Source organism: Rhagoletis zephyria, unplaced genomic scaffold (assembly GCF_001687245.7).
Source record: "Rhagoletis zephyria isolate East Lansing unplaced genomic scaffold, Rhagoletis_zephyria_1.1 Rzeph_scaffold_07532, whole genome shotgun sequence".
Taxonomy (NCBI): domain Eukaryota; kingdom Metazoa; phylum Arthropoda; class Insecta; order Diptera; family Tephritidae; genus Rhagoletis; species Rhagoletis zephyria.
In genome coordinates this window covers 1,608-20,411 of record NW_016164615.1, presented here as the reverse complement: position 1 = coordinate 20,411, position 18,804 = coordinate 1,608, and the positions used below count along the sequence as shown (strand labels likewise).

General features: G+C 38.6%; 5 protein-coding genes and 1 long non-coding RNA gene across 6 annotated transcripts in view; 2 read left to right on the top strand and 4 right to left on the bottom strand.

Annotated features, from left to right (window-relative positions):
• Positions 1-377, top strand: part of LOC108374278 (uncharacterized) — an 8,140-nt gene extending 7,763 nt beyond the window's left edge. Inside the window, exon 3 of the long non-coding RNA XR_001849030.1 lies at positions 355-377. This is a non-coding gene — a long non-coding RNA (uncharacterized LOC108374278). The remainder of the gene's footprint in view (positions 1-354) is intronic.
• LOC108374275 (rhythmically expressed gene 2 protein-like) overlaps positions 1-1,576 on the bottom strand; it is a 4,131-nt gene extending 2,555 nt beyond the window's left edge. The window contains exon 1 of the mRNA XM_017630255.1: positions 1,325-1,576. Within this exon, the coding sequence (XP_017485744.1) occupies positions 1,325-1,396 (72 nt within the window). The 5' untranslated portion in view covers positions 1,397-1,576. The remainder of the gene's footprint in view (positions 1-1,324) is intronic.
• A 34-nt stretch (positions 1,577-1,610) lies between these two features.
• On the top strand, positions 1,611-6,696 carry Nek2 (serine/threonine-protein kinase Nek2). The gene is given in 5 exon segments (XM_017630254.1): positions 1,611-1,697; positions 2,575-4,214; positions 4,217-4,669; positions 4,671-4,704; positions 4,707-6,696. Coding segments are annotated over 4 exon segments (2,469 nt in total). The 5' UTR covers positions 1,611-1,697; positions 2,575-3,749; the 3' UTR covers positions 6,224-6,696.
• Positions 6,697-8,827: 2,131 nt separating this feature from the next.
• ND-MNLL (NADH dehydrogenase (ubiquinone) MNLL subunit) lies at positions 8,828-9,293 on the bottom strand. The gene has a single exon (XM_017630252.1). The coding sequence runs from the start codon at positions 9,109-9,111 to the stop codon at positions 8,944-8,946; it is 168 nt and encodes a 55-aa protein (XP_017485741.1). The 5' UTR covers positions 9,112-9,293; the 3' UTR covers positions 8,828-8,943.
• Positions 8,828-9,569, bottom strand: LOC108374272 (uncharacterized). The gene is made up of 2 exons (XM_017630253.1): positions 9,489-9,569; positions 8,828-9,299 (listed from the first exon to the last, which is right to left on the bottom strand). The coding sequence occupies exon 2, from the start codon at positions 9,292-9,294 to the stop codon at positions 9,142-9,144; it is 153 nt and encodes a 50-aa protein (XP_017485742.1). The 5' UTR covers positions 9,295-9,299; positions 9,489-9,569; the 3' UTR covers positions 8,828-9,141.
• A 4,597-nt stretch (positions 9,570-14,166) lies between these two features.
• Positions 14,167-16,474, bottom strand: LOC108374270 (hydroxysteroid 17-beta dehydrogenase 12 spidey; the record flags this gene model as incomplete). Its single annotated transcript, XM_017630251.1, has 3 exons — positions 14,167-14,499; positions 14,736-15,076; positions 16,399-16,474. Coding segments are annotated over 3 exons (750 nt in total), but the record flags the coding sequence as incomplete, so codon positions are not given.
• Between the last annotated feature and the right edge of the window lie 2,330 nt (positions 16,475-18,804).

The following is an 18,804-nucleotide window of genomic DNA, read 5'->3' as shown; positions in this document are numbered from 1 at the left end:
TAATAAAAGCATAAAATACGCATGTGAGCATTGAAAATGTAATATGTAACACAAAATATAAGTGATAAGTGGCATATTTTAAAAAAATTAGGGGGTGATAGTGGACATTATTTAACAACAAATTGCTAAAATACTATTAGCAATTATATTGTGAGAGTGAACAATTCATGTTGAGGAGGCCTCGCCCAACATCCTCACCAAGTTTCATGACGAAATTCCTTATACTTTCGCGGAAATTTCGATTGGTTCCGTTTTGGAAAGCCCACCCAAAAACTGCACTAATCACAATTCTGCCGAAATTAAAAAAAAAAACCAATACAAAGCTGGCTTATTTTAAGTTACTACTATGCCAAGAATGATAGAATACAAGATTGCGCCGATCAGAGAGGATTTTTGAGAATAACTTTTGTGTGACGTCTCACTGGTGAAATTGCGAGAGAGAAATGCCAAAACGTGAGCAAGAATGGAAGAAGAAGAAAAAATGTTGCAAGGAAAACGTAAACAAGTTGCACAAGTGTGACGTCATGCAAACCACGATTCTGTCAAATTCGTTAAGAGAGGAATAGCGGTCCGAGATCGGCGCAACCTTTGTATTCTCTCAATCGTGCTACTATGCAACATCATATTTCCCCACCACTATAAACATTTTATTACAACCCTACACTGCCAGCACTTGCACTTGTTTTAGGGATTTCAGTGGCAAATTACATCGATGTTTTTCTTTTATTCGATGCATCGAAATGTACATCGATATTTTTCGATGCATCGACTTGCTAGTGAAATTGAACAAAGATAGAAATAAATTACTGCAACTGAGGGGAACGGAACTTTGTGGAGTAATTTCAATACTTTGGTCAAAGTCACTTCTCTTTTTATTTACAATTAAAATACTGGAATGAAGCTACAATTGTCAGTTCTGAAAAAAACATCAACGCCTCGATACATCGACTATTTATACAGCGAGTGGAAAAATTTCGATGCATCGAAGAAAAACATCGTTATTTTCGATACATCGAGGTTTTTCCGACATCCCTAACTTGTTTACTGTTTTTTCATTGCATCTACAAAACAAACGTGTCTTGGATCTATTTACCAAAATTAAGTTTTTTATATTTCGTAATGTCTGAAGAGCCGCCGATCATTCGTTTTAAAAACCCACAATTCAGCTATATTGAGCCCGGTGGCAAGAAACACGTATTCAAGTCTTTAAAACAAATACTGGCGGTGGAGAAAACACAACAGTGGCCAGAAGGTGCTATGTCTTGTGAGTACGAGTGTTTGCTATCATCTTTAACTTCTGATTAAAAATTTATAAATACCAAACCTTTTGCTCTCGCCCAGACTCTTCGTTTAACGCTCCGCCTTCATTGCGACCACCTAAAAAGTACTCGGACATTTCGGGTCTGATTGCACCGTACACTGACCCGCACAGCAAGCTGCGGTACGCAAACTCCGAAGAATATGCTATTGTTAAGACTCTGCCATCCGATATTGTTGCTGGTTACTTGGCGTTGCGTGGTGCAAGCAGTATCGTCGGCTGAAATTCGTATAATTTAAAGATGGTCGCATGAGAAATAGGTTAAATAGAAATGATAAGATGCAAATTCAATTACAAGCACGTTAGCAGTAAGCCAGCAGAATCAGAAATTAGTCCCTCAAGTTCAATAACATGTTTGAAAGATCAGAATGCAACGCAAGTAAGCATTTACTTCATTGGATAATATGTATACATTAATATTACTTTCTCCAGTGGAGACCAGTTATACTAAGGCCCATCGGGTATTTAATACAAAATCATAATAACCAGGGAACGGATTTTATAAAAATTGCCTTTTTTTCTGCTAAAGAGATGGACTTATTCATAAAAAATAAAGTGGGTGTAAAGAGTTTTATAAAATAACGTTTTCATTCATTTTCCAGTTTATAAACCTTTTTTAAAGCTACTTTATTTTTTATGAAGAAAGCCAAGTATATTCGATTAAAAATGTGCACCAGTTAGCTTTCCCTGATTCCATATATGTATATACATTTGATGTTGCCTTTTTTTTGCCTTTTTAAGGGTTTTAAGAGATTTTCAAGGCTTTTCTTCGCGAAAATCGAATGAAAAAGCTGCCAGAAAACTTCAAAATGCATCTTGTGGCTCAATGTTACTACAACTATAAAATAAACGTTTCTATAACAAATGTATTTCTTGAGTTTTTAGTGCCTTTTGCTTTTTTGCGATTTTCTGCCTATTTCGTTATTTTATTTTGCCTTTTCTAGCATATTATTTTATTTTGCCATTTTTACAGATTTTTAGGTCCTAAAAATCCGTTCCCTGATAATATTAAGATAAATGTGTCAGTATATTCTTCGAGATATTTTTAATCTAGATTTCCGTGGGCGCGTTAGGAGATGCTTAAAATAAAAGTAGATAGCGAATTTTCGTGCTGTTACAACAAATACCAAAAACAACTAATATTCTGATATCTCAGTACAAATCGTAAACGAAATTGTATGTCGTAGCTTTGCAACTGATATTTCAGATTAAAATCCACTTTCTTTATATTACCAAAGTTTTAAATTAAATTCTAGATCTGCTTCAAGGTATAAAAGTAATATGATCTTAAAAACATATTAAAGTGCATCTTCGCTAAAAATGCGGGGGCGTGAAGTATTTGCAAATGTTAGCGAGTGGACGATTTCCAACAAGGATTGGAAGGCTTTTGGGCTTTAGATGAAACCATTCTGCCGTAAGATCTATGGCCCTGTTCGCTTGGGAGAAGGGTTCCTAGGATTGAATGATGGTGCTGCGGTGAAAATGGAAGAAAATACATATTTCTTTGGTAGCGGAATACGGAATAGATTTGACATTCAGATTAATTGGCTGGGGTAATCTAACTATGTCTCTACCGATACCTGTACCTAAATACCGATGTGTATACATACCTATGTACATGCATGTGTACAAGTCTTCATGCCTGTTATACATATGTGCGTCACGATTACCCGCAAAACGCTGAAACTAAACTAGAATATATGTAAACACTAATTATTAAAGAGCACGAAGGTACTGAAAAACAAGCAAACAAGAAATGAGGAAAATTGATATACCAATGCCAGCAAAACAATTTATTGGCATCCCAAACAATGTCAATTGAAATTGCAGGCGTGCTGTGCCTAAGTGTTAAAAGATTACATCCAACGGTTCATGTTTTGTACACATATAAGTGCATACGTGCATACATACATTTTTACATGCATTTTTTGTATCAAAAAATGAAAATGTACAAATTGAACCGCAAGAGATTAAATGAATAGTATTAACGCTATATACATACATATATGTATATGTAGATATATGCTTTGAAAATATGTTTACCTGCTCGCTGAGCGCACAAAAGTACACCCACACAAAAATAGGTAGGCCATCACACAGGCAATACAAACCTTCCGGGAAGTGGTCGCTAGTGTAAAAGGATCGCCGTAAGATGACTGCGCTCAGTCAGCAAAATATCTATTTGTTTGAGAGAGCATTGAAGCAGAAATTCCTAAACCTGTTTACCAACATACATTTTCGATTTTGAGCATCGCGCGCAAGTGCACAGGTTTAAGAGCATTGATTTTTGCTCGATGCCTGCAGTCTTCAATGAGTTTCACATTCGAAAGCATCTTGGGCGCACAGCGTAGCTCTAAAAACTTTGATTAAAAAAATAAACAAAATTTTAGCGCCTCTCAAAGGCCGGCAATACATATGTATAAGTAACAATATGTCTGCAACAACAAGTAGTGGCACAAGTAGCGCGAGTGACAATTCAGTAACGGACGGAGATTCCAGTTTTAAATTCGCCAATAAAACATTGCAAGACTATGAAGTTATATCGGTCATTGGCAACGGCACATTTGGAACGTGCTTCAAAGTGCGCGACAAACAAACCGGTGAGCTGTATGCCTGGAAGGGCATCGACTACGACGAATTGAGTGAATCTAAGAAGGCGTCGTTGGTGTCGGAGATACGGGTGCTGCGTCAACTACAACATCCCAATATTGTGCAATATTATCATCATTTGGTCAATCATGAAGCCAAGTCCATATTCATTGTAATGGAATGCTGCGAGGGTGGAGATTTGGCGCAGCTAATTAAACATGCGCGCACGGACCGTAAGCGCTTCGAAGAGCGTTATATCTGGCGCGTGCTATTTCAGGTCTGCAAAGCGCTGCAGGTATGCCACAACTAAAATAAGGAAAGGCACTATTTATGCATCGGGATATAAAACCTGCAAACATATTCCTTGACGCGCAAGGAAACGCTAAGCTGGGAGATTTCGGCTTGGCGCGTATGCTACGTAAAAATCAAGATTTCGCAGCTACTTTTGTCGGCACACCCTACTACATGAGCCCAGAAATCGTCAAGGGATCGAAATACGATCGCAAATCGGATGTGTGGGCGGTGGGTTGCCTGGCATACGAAATGTGCGCTCTCCGCACGCCCTTTCAGGCACCGAAGTTTGATGAGCTCACTTTGAATATTTCGAATGGAAAGTTTAGTCACATACCGGATGTGTACTCCGGGGACCTGCAGGAGATTATTGCCTACATGTTGTCGGTGGATAGTGAGCAGCGTCCCAGCATTGAAGTGATAACGCGTCATCCAATCGTCGTACGGAATATAACTGAATTAGGTAACGAAATTTCCAACTCTGATAAAAGCTGAGGCCGATTTCTTTCAGCCGAAGAAAAACCGGAGGTACGTTGTAAGCTGCAATACAGCCCCATTATAGATCTTTCCAGCACAATGTACACCGAACAAAACAGCTTTAACGAAGAATATGGGCAACGTCGTTTAAGCTGCGGTTTTACGCCTGACCTTCGCGCCGAACTCTTCTCTTCTGTAAAACGTCGCATTTTCTCCAAAAGTATGCTTCAGCGGTCAGACCCTGAGCTTTATGAAACCATACAACACGAATACTATGTCAGCGTGAAAGATCAAACACCATTGAGACCACCCATACCACCACCGAAGCCACCTTCACATGCGCGCGCGTCAGCCAATTCCACAACGGATGAGCTCAAAAGTCCCGCGCTGATCACGGAGGATGTCTTTAATGAGGCGCTGCAAGGACGCCTACGTGCCATCCGGGCGCACGAGTCACTACTGCGACAGCGCACACTCAGCTTGGATGCGCGAACGCAAGAGTTAAATGAAAGAGAAAGGCGTTTGGGGCACCTGGAAGAGACATTGCGTAAACGAGAGCTAGAATTAACAGCCAGGGAGATGGCTCTGGCAGCGGAAGTCAATAAAGCAGTAGAGAACAGTAAAGCACAGATAAAAACAGTACCGTCGCCATCTCCACCGCCTCCCCCTATACCACCACGTAAATCCAGCGTCAATAAACACGACGAGACATATTGCAGTATTGAAGACACCCAGCTTGAATCGCCTACGATTGCAAAGCTGAGCCTGCCATTTGCCATGTCGCTTCCAACGCTACGTCGGGTAACTTTCCAATCTCCACAAAAGTTTACAAAATATGACATTGAAAGCAATCCGTGCGATTCTGCTCAAATAAACAAACCGATTTCCACTAAAGCGCAAAGCACAAAGCGGCAGCCTTCCCAACTTCAAGGCAGCGTTTCAAGCAAAGATAGCAGAGATTCAGCGGACAGTGGCATCGCCGCCAACTCTACAACAACAAGCACACATACGCGGCGGCGTTCAATATTATCCACCTTGTTTGGTCTACATCGCAGCAGCAAGTCCACTTCGAAGCCAGATAATAGCAACCGCTCCAAAGGTTTTCCTGAATCGGTATTGAACAATAAAAAAAATAATCAACAACCGCCACCTAGTTCACTTACTACAAAAACGCGCATGCCATTCGCACCACGCTCCGACCAAGTACTCGCTAAGTGCGAGACATCAGAGCTTGGCAATATTTGGACCAAGGAACATAAACGCGCGGCATTCGACTTGTTGGCCGCCATGAATGCGGATCAAAGTGGTGCAGAAACAGCTCAATGCACTGCCGCTATTTCAAATACTGCTGCGACAAACACGGTAATTGGGCGTCAAAAATTCAGACAATCGACACGTGAACGTCATAGCGCCACTTTGCGGCGCCATCACCACATGCGGCGTTCATTAATGCTGCCGCCACATTCGATCACGCATGTGGCCGCAGCCAGCGCTGGTGTGGTGTCTAGTATGCGTAGCAGTGGCAGTCGTGAGAAAATGCTGGTTTGAATGGGAATGAGAAATTTTGAAAACATTTACGGATAAGGCGAGAACATAAATATTTTATTAGTATGTAAGCAATATTAATAACTGATCGGGTATGGTCTACTGCAATGTATTTACCATGAAAAGGCTGTCTTTCCTGTTGTGCCATGGGCGCATGAATCTTAAGTGCTTTCTGCTTTATAAGAAAAAATGCAAAACTTAGACAACAAGCTTGATTTGATATCAAGGTTGTGTGTGCCATTTTTTTATAGTATAAGTATATGTAAGTAATTAATAGTTGTGATGCGAAATAAGTTCCCTCTGTCTTTAAGATGAGTAAAATTAACTCTTATATTTTAAATTTTATTTTTGTATTTAACGGTTAATAAATACTTATGTACGTTCGAGAATGCATTATTTATTTACACACACACACACATACATATATAAAAGACGTAATTAAATGCCTTTTAGATAGCAAAAATTTGTATTATATGCTAACATGTGTATATGCAGGTATGTTTGTATGTACATATGGATGTGCAAATCTGATCTATTTCATATGACTTGACTCCGAACGGAGAGGCTATTCGCTTTACAGATTTATTTTACAGCTAGATAATCGTTTTATGACAAATTAATTTTACAATAGAAGTTTCCAAAATAGTATACTGTGCAAAAATGTAGAAAATAAGAAATAAGCTGAAATCTGCGCCTATATACCAACTTTTAGAAAAAAATTGAGCGGCACCCAATCGTGCACATTCTTTTACATATATAAACATACATATGCATACACCCATGATACAAAAATTATTTGTATCATGGCATACATCTATGTGCTCTTTAATGGTTTTTCTTATTCTTCCTACTGTCATGACTTCTATACAAACTCTTCGAGAGCAATTTTTGCCCATACCTGTATAAGTCCTAGCACAAGGGAAGCAGACGTTATTTAGCGAAGAGGGCGAGGTTTGCAAAGATTTCGACTACACAATTGAATATGTGTACATATCACAATATAACCAGTAAACAACCTTCGGTGAATTTGGCGACTGCCTTCCTCGGGGATGAATATGCTAGGGATGATATTATTAGTACACACGCCTTCCAAGCACGCAGGGTTGCTTTTAAGAAACAAAAATAATTAACTCCAAAGTAGAGTGTAAAACGAAATTTATTGAATAATTCCACATAAATTGGTATACATNTTGGTTTGCTGGTTGTAGGTCATAAATCAGAGGACACTTGTAGAGGCTCGAGATGTATGAGGAGAAACAGTTAAGACATTCACCCTCATTGCGAGAGTCGTATCAAATGCAAGACGTTTTTCGAGAGTCGAATCGTATCGAAAATTTCACGTCATTGCCTAAAATTTCCACTCGACTAGTGTATTAAAACGGAAAAACTTGGCAGCACTGTATAGTTTTCGACAATTTTGGTCGTTTACTTATTTCAGTACGACAATAGACAATGCTACTGTTGTCGAGTCGTACAATTTAGCCTAATTTACGACTTACGCAATGAGGGTGAGTATTTAGCATGCATCTTCATTACAGATGCAAGAAAAAATTTCGATACTTGTATTTAGAATTGCATTTTGGTTGTGGCTATGGTTACACTATTGTTTTTTTTAAGATACGAGGCAACTGGGTGCCAAATATCGAGCTGGTATTTGGAGTTTTTATTATATACATACATACATACGTGCGTCATACACACATGTATACATGCATCCAAGAAACTCGGAAAAACGTTTATTGTTTTTTCTTGTGCGTTTATTTATTTTGACTTTGACCAAAAGGAATGAGGAATGTCCGCTCTGCAGATGAACAAATAAATAGATATGGCTATATTTACTTCACTGCAGATAGTGAATACTTGTTTACTTAACTATTTTTGTCGTGACTAGTTACTTTTATAATTTTGATGATATGCATAGGTATAATCCCTTTAAATTTAATGGAAAGTTCAAGTGAGGTAGAAACCAAATACTCAATGATCATGGTTCTCTGTAGAAATACTCGTAGATTTTTACGATACATACGTAGGCGTTTAATAATTGAGTTAGAATGGTTATTGTTTAAGTAGAAAAAATTAAGCAAGCGGCTTAGGTCAACGAGATATATACATATGTATGTATGTACAGGAATCGCATATTCGTTTTTCGAATAGAATGATTACACCTTCGGTTAAATTCATACTGCAAAGCATTGTGTGATTTTGGGTGGGTGCTCGAGTTCTTGATGAATACATAACACATTAAATAGATGTTCCTGTTTAAAAGGACATTCGTAGATTAAATAAACATAAATAAACAATAACAATAATGTGGAGACGAAAAAGTCACCTAATGCTTTAAAATTTACCATGTATTGAACTTCACTCTCTCGACCTCACCGATCTAAGACCGGAAAGCTTGTAGTCCTGTTAACTCTAAAGCGTTTATATTGCGCTACCATAGGTATCCGAATTATGCTAGTGTAAATCTTGTAAAAATATAAAATTTCTAAGCCAGTTTGCTGTTGTTGTAACAGCATAGAGATTCCGCAGTTTCTGGGGAGTGACTGTCCTTGGCCAGATATAATAGTGCCGAAGACCATCGCGAGTTCAATTAGAAAATATAACTTTGTTTCGCTTATATCATTTGCATTTATTTAAAACAAAAGTTCGTTCGCTTCGTGTTCATCCAAATGCTACCTAAATTTTACATTTTTCCTAAGAAACACCACCCAAGCTATTTATTACCAAGATGGAGGTTTGCGCTCAGCGCCTTCCGGTCGTCCGTAGAGCGCACTCTTGTCACGGAACAATGTCATTCGTTCGGTTTCCTTTTTATCTAAGAAATGGCCAATAGCAAAACCAATCAATGGAAGCACACCCCAAGCGTAGCGTTTATCCAAGCCAATCATGTTGAACTTTTTTGCTTTAATTTTTTTTTTTTACTCTGTCGCAAATTCGCTTTTCTTGGCAAGTTTACGTTGCTGTTTTTTCCACGCCTGTGTATGTGTCCAGTCGGCTAAAATTGATGTCACAGTAAATGTGGGGAAGAATATCACTGCTCCGTACTTCCTGGCAAATCGGGCAACAGTCATAACACCTGGAAAGAATGAAACTAATTAAAACACCATTACGTAAGCGAGCTACCAAGGCTTCACAGCGCTTGGCCGTTGATGTACAAAGCGGTTTCCTATGTAATTTAGATGATAGCAATGTCCGCTAGCAATAATACATTAATATTTCAACTAAAATTTAATATATTTCCACGAATATTCATACAATTGCTTACACTTTATTCGCTGCCTTGCGCTAAACACGTACAAAAAACAGAAATACGAAATGTCAGTTGGTGGTCTACTGTCAAAGTAAACAGCTGCGTGTACAGTAGTTGCGACTTGCTTTCGTACACGTTATTAGTACAAAAGGGAAATTTCATTAAATGAAAACGGGATTTTTTTAAACTGTTTTTTTTTGCCCCCCTTTGACAATTCGGCTGTACTAGCATCGGAAATTTCCATAAAAATTGGAACAAAAGCTATTTGTTTTTATACAAAAATGCTTCCTTTACGTAGTTTTTTCACTGCCAGTCATAAACAAAATAGTGCGTTGAGCGTTTCGCTTGCATGCTTATTTCTCTATAGGTTCGTTCGCGTAGCTGTTAATTGTTCATGTTTAACCAAAACTTACAAGTTTTTGCGTTCGCGTACGCAAAAAACTTGCAAAGTAGGGGAAATTGAGAGAGCAAAGTGACATTTCATTTTGAGGGGAAGCTGCTGGTTTCTGNGTGCCTTGGGCTGTACTAGTATCGGAAAATTCCATAAAAATTGGAACAAAAGCTATTTCTTTTTATACAAAAATGCTTCCTTTACGTAGTTTTTTCACTGCCAGTCATAAACAAAATAGTGCGTTGAGCGTTTCGCTTGCATCCTTATTTCTCTATAGCGCATCAAAAATATATACATCAGAGTAAGAGAGACTGACAGGTGCAATAAAATAAAATAATTTTTATAATTTAGTTAGCATTTTTCATTTCTAATGTGTTTTTAGCGGCGGCTAAAACCGTTCACCTAAGTTCATATATTGGATCCCAGGATACGAGGGTATGAAAGGTAATAGAAAGCTGACGAGCTATCCAAGAAGGGCGTTTATTTAGACGCTTCACTAGTGACGGATATACCCATTTCTTTCCAGGAAATCAAAAGTTCTTAAAATCTTCTCTTATACCGCCAGACAGGTAGGCTCTGGAAAAGAAGTCAAGCTTGTAGACTTTCAATGAATTGACAACAATTGTTGATGCAGCAGCAGTGCTCAACCGCCCAGGTTCTGCCATGAATCATCGAAGACTCTGTAAGCCTGAGGCCGCTTTTGGTATCAGGGTCGTAGGGGCATGTGATGAGGCGTTCGGTGTTTGCCACTTCTGTGTTCAGCCGAGAGAGGTAGCTGTTGAGAAAGTGGCCCAACCCAGAACGGAGTTGTGCTAGGATGCATCTGGCCACTCTCGGCAGCTCCGTTTCTTTTAAGTTTATGGGCAGCTGTATACCGCATAGGACGATGCTGTCATTGCCTGTACTGAGGCTCGTTCTGTTGAGCGCCGTTTTGTATCTCGCTGTGTCGAATGGATGGTCAACGCACGGCTCGATGTCGGTGTCGTGGGCGCGGTTCGTTTCNGTCCCAGGATACGAGGGTATGAAAGGTAATAGAAAGCTGACGAGCTATCCAAGAAGGGCGTTTATTTAGACGCTTCACTAGTGACGGATATGCCAATTTCTTTCCAGGAAATCAAAAGTTCTTAAATTCTCTTATACCGCCAGACAGGTAGGCTCTGGAAAAGAAGTCAAGCTTGTAGACTTTCAATCAATTGACAGCAATTATTGTTATTGTAGCAGCAGCGCTCAACCGCCCAGGTCCTGTCATGAATCATCGTCTTCATCCTCCGACTCAGTAAGTCTGAGGCCGCTTTTGGTATCAGGGTCGTAGGGGCATGTGATGAGGCGCTCGGTGTTTGCCACTTCTGTGTGCAGCCGAGAGAGGTAGCTGCTGAGAAAGTGGCCCAGCCCAGAACGGAGTTGTGCTAGGGTGCATCTGGTCTCTCTCGGCAGTTCCGTTTCTTCTAAGTTTATGGGCAGCTGTATACCGCATAGGACGATGCTGTCATTGCGTGTACTGAGTCTCGTTCTGTTGAGCGCCGTTCTGTATCTCGCTGTGTCGAACGGATGGTCAACGCACGGCTCGATGTCGGTGTCGTGGGCGCGGTTCGTTTCGAAGCAGGGCGTTGTTGGGGTGGTTCCCTCGGTGGCATCCTATGAGGTATTGCTCTTTCATCGCCCAGCATCTGGCTTTCTTCGTGGAAATGATGTTTGGACAACATGAGATACGTAGAGCTACGTTCTGACATGTTCGCAGATTTATCCATGTCGCTCGTCCCTGCCGTCGACACTGGTGCTGTCATTGACGGGCCAATTGCCTTGTAGGTTTCGAGTAGGGTTTATTTATCGAAGTTTGTTGCATGTGGCTGCGGTGTGCGCGGTGAAGGAGAAGAGGCTATCGGACGTCACTCCCAGGATTTTGGGATGATTGGTCGCCAGTATTTTGGCGCATCCACGAAGACGTCCAGTTCTATCCTGATCTCTTCGGTCCAAGTTGTGACGAGTGTGGCGCTGGATTTAGTGGTGGAGATTTTGAGGCTCCTTGCAGTGAAGAAATTGGAAAGATCGGTGAGATGGACGGTTATTTTATTGCAAAAGCTGTCGATGTTTGGGACCGTCGCCCATTATTGTCCAATCATTAGTGTAGCTTAACAAGTTCACTCCTGCTGGTGGCGGAGAGAGCTTTGCAATGTAGAGATAAATCAGTGTCGGGGAGAGTACTCTGGCTTGAAGGACGCCCTGTTTAATTCTACGCGGCTTGGACTTTGCGTTTCGAAATTCGACAGATGATTGACGGCCACACATATAGCTGGTTATCCACCGTTTCGTCCGAGCTAGCACCGACGAGTCCAGGATGTATTGGCAGAGGGTCACGTGGTTTACATTGTCGTGTGTAAACTGTGTGGTGATGGCGTTCAATGCTGGGGTCGTGCTGGGCATTTTCCGGAATCCGTGCTGGTGTTCGGCTAGCTTCAAGTGCTTCGTTGGGCTGGGGAGGAGTAGTGCTTCCATGGTTTTTGCCTCTGGGGATAGGAGGAAGATGGGTCTGTACGAGACTCCTTCGTCCGCCTTATTCCCTGGCTGGATCCTACCCATTTTCCACATCTCGGGGATGATGAGGGTGGACAGTGACAAGTTGAAAGCGGCGGTCATGTACTCGACTCCCGTAGATCCCAGCATGGATATTCCATCTGAGCCTAACGCCTTGGATGCTTTGGCGTTGTTGACAGCTGCCTGCGTATCTTCAAAGGTAAAGCACGTTGGTGTATCACTGTGGCTAATTTTGTGTGCCTCTCTCTGTGTGTGCAATAAATTGCCGGCTGAAAAAGCGCCCACACGACTGTGGATCCGACATTGTGGTGGTGCTGAAAGAAGGGCGGCATTGTCCTTACGCATCGTCAGATTGAAGACAGAGACTTGACTATGGACCACAGTTTCCTGTCTCCGCTTGAGCGATTGCAGGTTTTGAGATGCTCATTCCATGTTTTCTGAGGCTCGCGCTACCCGGTAAGGTACAGCTGCCGACAAAGGACCAAAATGTCTACCAAAGTTCGCTAAAGGAACGGCAGTGTTCTATAACATTACGTGAATGCATTGATCCTTGGGCCGTAAGAGTATCTCGCAACACTATGGACGTTGACGTCATTTATGTCAGAGCTATGGTCAGCCAGCATAACCGGACTTAACCTATGTGTTGTTATTGTTGTTAGTTTTGCGGCTACTCAGCTCTGCACAAATCAGCTTATCGTCGTCAAGCTCAACTAATGGTAGGCTTCGATGGACCTCAATATCGAGCCGTCGTATGCATACGAACTTCGAAATACAGAAATTAAACAAAATAGGCAGAGGACACGACACTAACTACCACTTCACATGCCAGCTCAATCCCACCCAGCTAACACACCTCGCTCTTTGGTCCGACCACGTCGAAAAAGTTCGTTTACTGGGCCTACCGTTAGTTGAGTAGTGCCACTAAGCCACAATAACAACCCTGTGGGACCCCTGTTTATTATTTTTCGGGTTCTAAAATCAATGTTTTCTAGCAGCGTGGAGTGAAAACGATGTCGAAGGTGTTTATGGTGTTCAGTGCTGTAGTGATGGTACTTATACTGGGGTATATTGCGGCTTAAGCAATGGAACCACTCTCCCGGACTTCCACAAGTCAAGAGTGGTCATCGACAAATTTGGGATCATCCTGAGATATTCTACTCCCGCGAAATCCGAGTTTTTCTAAATCAGCATGCTTATTCCGCCAAGCCAATGGCTTTGGAGACTTTCGCCTTCACCACGGTCATCCATTTCTGACTGTGACAGTAAGATGGGATTCTTTTCAGGCTGTTTGTGCAGCCTTCTGATTACCCAAGTTTGGTCTCTGTGTACATTATATGCACTAAAATTTGGAGGGCCTTTATCCGCCGTTGGAAACCAAACGACTTCTTTAAACCGACGTGGAAAAGCGCAATGCGAGTTGCCAATCTACAAATAGACTCTGCACATTGAGACACGCGTCACTGTTAGCAGTTATAACTTTTAGGTAATGAAGGGCTTTTTGTCTACCTAGGAGCCGACAGGTGCTGCTACTACCTCGGCAGGCTCCAGGGTAAAAATCTTACTCGTACATACGTACACTTTTTTGTTTATAATAATTAGTACTTAGATATTAATAAGACGCTTTAATTATGTTATATTGACCAGCTACACTCTGAAATTTATTTCTTGGATGCGAAATATTCATAAAAAATTAAATCTATTTTTGGTTTGGTCATTGAACTGACATTTATGTACAGGTAAAGCTACATAGAACTTAATTGTTCAAACCCTCTATTGCTTCTGCTGTTTACGCAAGGCGCGTTTGCGCATAGTCAACAATTGATTGAAGACGAAGTTCGTAGTGAAGGGTTCACAGATGACATCATTCATGAGATTCAAAGTCAACTGCAAAAAAATGTGTGGCAAATAGGCAGCAGTTTTCGTGGTATATCCCAAAAAGTTGAGAGCTGCAGCGACATATGTGTCGGGTGATGGCGTCATTAGATCCGTTCTTTTTATCTTGCTCATATTGGTGGCAACAAAGCCCGGCTGAACGCATTGCACTGTGATACCTTTACTACGGTATTCCGTTTGTAAATCGACACTGAATTTGTCAACGAAAGCCTGGAAAAATTGAAAATTCATAAAAATAAAAAACTAAAAAAAAAAATGCGATTCCAATAGACGGTGCGTGTCTGACTCGCGAGTCATCTGTGTGCGTGTTGACTCGCCTTTCGACTACACCCAGTTGAGCCATTCAAAGTCATACGAGTCATCCAAACTGACTCGCGAGTCAGACGCACCGTGTATTTAGCCGATAAGATTAAGTCAACAAATACTTTAGGCATGTATGTATGTACCTTGGAGCCGCTGTAAACGCTAAGCAGTGGATTTGGTATAACCGCGGCAGTTGACGAGACATTGATGATTACACCTTTCTTTCTATTCACCATGACAGGCAAAACTAAGGCGCACATGTGTGTCACGGAGTGTATGTTTACCGAAATAATGTTTTGTAAGAATTTAGGATCTTGCTGATAGCATTCTAGGAAGTATTCTGGGTAAGGATATGAAACGCCGACATTGTTGACGAGTACACCAATGTCAAGGCCCTCTATGCGTGCCTTGATCTTGTCGTAAATCTCCACGCCACCCGTGAAATCGACATCGACGATTTTAATATCGACTTTGTGGTCCTCGCCTGTAATTAAATGAAAATTGATATAAAATTTTAATACGACTATATCGATATCTGAGTGGAAGATCGACCTATTTCGGCAGTCAGTTCGAAAACGCGCTGACTCAGAAAACTTTTCAAGAACGCCCTACTTCAGAATTTGGTTGATGAACGCCCCATTTCAGCTGCCGATTCAAAAACGCCCCATCTCAGCACATTTTCAATGTACATATTTTCAGCTGAGATAGGACGTTTTAATTTAGTTTTAGTTTTAGTCTGTTTTGTTTTATTTTTGTTTATTGCTGTATTTTATTTGATTAGTATCATTTCTTATATACATTTGTTTACTTTTTTGTTTGAATTAATTAAATTTTATTTGTTTAACTTAATTTAATTTAATTTTAGCTAGCATTGATGTTATTTTTTAACTATTTAATTTTGTATAAATTTGAGTTTTATATTCATTTTAGTTTAAGTTTTAGCATTGCATTTGAATTTTTTTGTTTGATTTTGTTTTATTTTAATTTATTTAAAAAACTTTTGTTTTATATTAATAAATTTTATTTTAAATTTTTTTATGTATTTTAATTTTAGTTTATTTTATTTGACCATATTTTTATTAGTTTACTATTTTATTTCAGAGTATTTTATATTAATTTAATTTAACTTATATTGTGGTTTATTTTTTTGCTTTGATTTTATACAAATTTTATTTTATATTATTTAAATTTTATGTTAATTTATTTTATATAAATTATAATATTTTATTTCATGTTACATATTTGATTTGGTTTTAATTTAAGTTTATTTTATTTGAGCAAATTTTTTATTTCATTTCATTTTTATTTCATATCCTAATTTATTTTATATAAAATTTATTTTACGTATATTAATTTTATTTTATATAAATTTCATTATTTCTTTTTCTAATTTTAGTTGATTTTATTTGATATTAATAGTTTTGATTTTGTTTTTTTTTCTGGAATAAAATATTTTTGTTTGTTTTTTATTTGTTAAATTGTTTTCTTGATATAAATAATATAATGTATATAAAAAATATATTTATATATATTTTTTTATTCCAACTTATTTTATTTTATTTAATTTTATGTAAATTTTTTATTTTATTTCAGTTCGTTTCATTTGTTTTATTTTGATTAAATTAAATTAAATTTGATTTAATTTAGTTTAATATTAATTTGTTTTATTGTATTTTATTTGGTTTTATTTTTTCCTATTTTCCATAAATATTTTATTTCTGTTTCGTATATTTTGCTCCCTTTTTGTTTTATAGATACTTGTAATTAATGTAAATATTGTTTTTTATTAAAATTCGTATTTCTTACCGATTTTCTTGGCTACATCTTCCAATTTGGTTAGCGAGCGACTGATTAGCACCAAGTTAAATCCCCTCTTTGCGAGCTAAAGAAAATAAAGACAAAAATGGCAATGCTATTAAACGCTTGCAAAAAGATAAACGAATTACAAAAAGTACTTAAGTAAGCTTTTTGTATAAGTAGATGCAATAATAAAGAGACTACACATTTGTTTGCGGCTACTCCAAAAAAGTGCGACTAATGACTTTTGGCTTCAGTGATCTTTAATGCATCATAGAAGTAGTGTTTACGAGTAAATATTTAAATATCTCAGCTAGTAATGCATTTGTTTGATTTCTTCTCATTTTTTTTTCATTTATTAATTGCATTGCACTCTCTGCTGGTGTGTGGGGGTTTTGCGTTTGCGCAAAATGCATCTATCTTTCAGTTGTTGCAAATTTTGCGTTGTCAGCGCATTTACGTAAACATTTTTGTTGTGCTAATATTTGTGCAAGTAACTGCATTTTTTTGTTGACTTAAAGCACTTCTCGTAGATGCACTTGACATTGAATTTTTATTTGAGAAATTTGCAAACACTTTTCAAATAATTACATAATTTTTGCTTGAGTGAAAAGAAAACTGTCTATATTGTACTTTTAGTAGAAGTCAAATAATGAATTTACAAGATACTGAGTTGTTTTTATTCTGTTGGCTGGTTAATTAAATTTCCGTCATTAGTTTTAATATAAACTTTTTGAAATGCATATGTGTGTAAGTAAAGGCTATCACAAAAAATTATATCTTTTTAAAAATACTTTTTAAGCAGCTGTACTAAATAGAAAAAACATAGTTTTTCGAATTAATTAAAATTGTTGGAACTTTAATTTACTTTAAAATTCTTATTACATATAACCGGGCAAGAAGGGCTAATGGATAGATAAGTAGGTACCACTATGACCTAAGGGTTTATTGTGCCTTCTTCTCTTCACAACACTTCTCTGTTGTTGTAGTAATTATGTAGCTCCAGTTCCCCAGACTTTGAAGCTTTGTGATTGCCTCTTTCACAGTGGTTAGGGTAGCTCTCGAGATTCAAGCTAGCATCACATATATTTCATTTCATTTATTAAGTCTATGATTTACAAATCTTACGGACACGATATACCAGCCTTTTTCTTGGGCTGCATCACGAGAATTTAACCGCTAGACGTTTGCACACCATTACTGCTTTGCTAGCTATAGATATGGTTGCGCCAACGTACTTATGCCATAGAAGTTTCGTATACAGGATCAGTCCTAGATACTCCACTTCTCTGGTAACACTCACTACTATTCTTATTAAAGTTGTGTTTCCCGTGCCCGGAAGAACTCTTCTCCTTTGGAAATGAAGTATTGGCGTTTTCGTTGATGGATGTTCAGCTCCATCTTAGGTTCAGACCTTTTAGAAGTATATTTATCGCACAAGGTGCTGTCGAACTCCTACCTTTAGCATTAAACCCATTTTCCGACACAGCAACTGTAGATCATTCTATAGGTTCCGTAGAAAGGTGGAAAGTAACCACCACTTCCCCAGGGCCCATAACAACCATGTGAGCATTCCTTTTTCGTTTTCAGCTGAATCACTTTTCCCCTACCTAGTTTTCAATGATCCATGTCCGAACTAGTGCTACATGCTGTACATTTCTTTAATGCATTGAGCATAAAGCAATAGTGGTATTCACCAAAGTGAGCAAGTGGCCTGGCAGTCTGGCAAAAGAGTAGATGAGCTCAAGCAACGACTGTTGTCAACAGTTCATCAAACCACTAATATTTTTCCATCCAATCTAAGGTCATCATCAGGTACTTACACCAGACTATGCCTGTCGTCGACTTTTGTCCAAAAAATATTCCGAAATTTATACGAAATTAGTTTGTGCACCATCCTAATAGAATACACATATACATATGTATGCACCTAATGCAAGCCATTTCTATTCACCAAGCAAAATCCAGCTATCGCTCACAACTGATTAGGCACTTGCAGTACTCGTATAAATATGTATTAAAATTAATGAATTAATTTTCCTTCTATACATTTGGCTTGTATTAAATCCAAACATATGTATGTACTATGTTTGTAGGACCATGTATGTATGTAGTAAAGTGATAGACGAAGTCCACTACGCGGACAACCATTTTTGCGACACTTCGCCCTACTGTTAAAGCTATTTGTACCTATATATAGTATGTACATTAGGATGGTCAAAAAAAAGTAAAGTCGGAATTTTAATGCTCTCACCCCCTAGGATTGTTCTACACCGAAAAAATATACCCTTATTTTATTGTTTGAAATCAAAAATATTTAGAGGTTGCTCAAAGTTTTCCATGTAGGTACATATTTTATATTGGGGGAAAAACAACTTTTCGTAGAAATGATATAGAAATTTTAAAAATCATTAT

Bases quoted from the DNA above. Each gene is read 5' to 3' on its own strand.
- ND-MNLL (XM_017630252.1), bottom strand. From the start codon at position 9,111: ATGATTGGCTTGGATAAACGCTACGCTTGGGGTGTGCTTCCATTGATT.
- LOC108374272 (XM_017630253.1), bottom strand. From the start codon at position 9,294: ATGACTGTTGCCCGATTTGCCAGGAAGTACGGAGCAGTGATATTCTTC.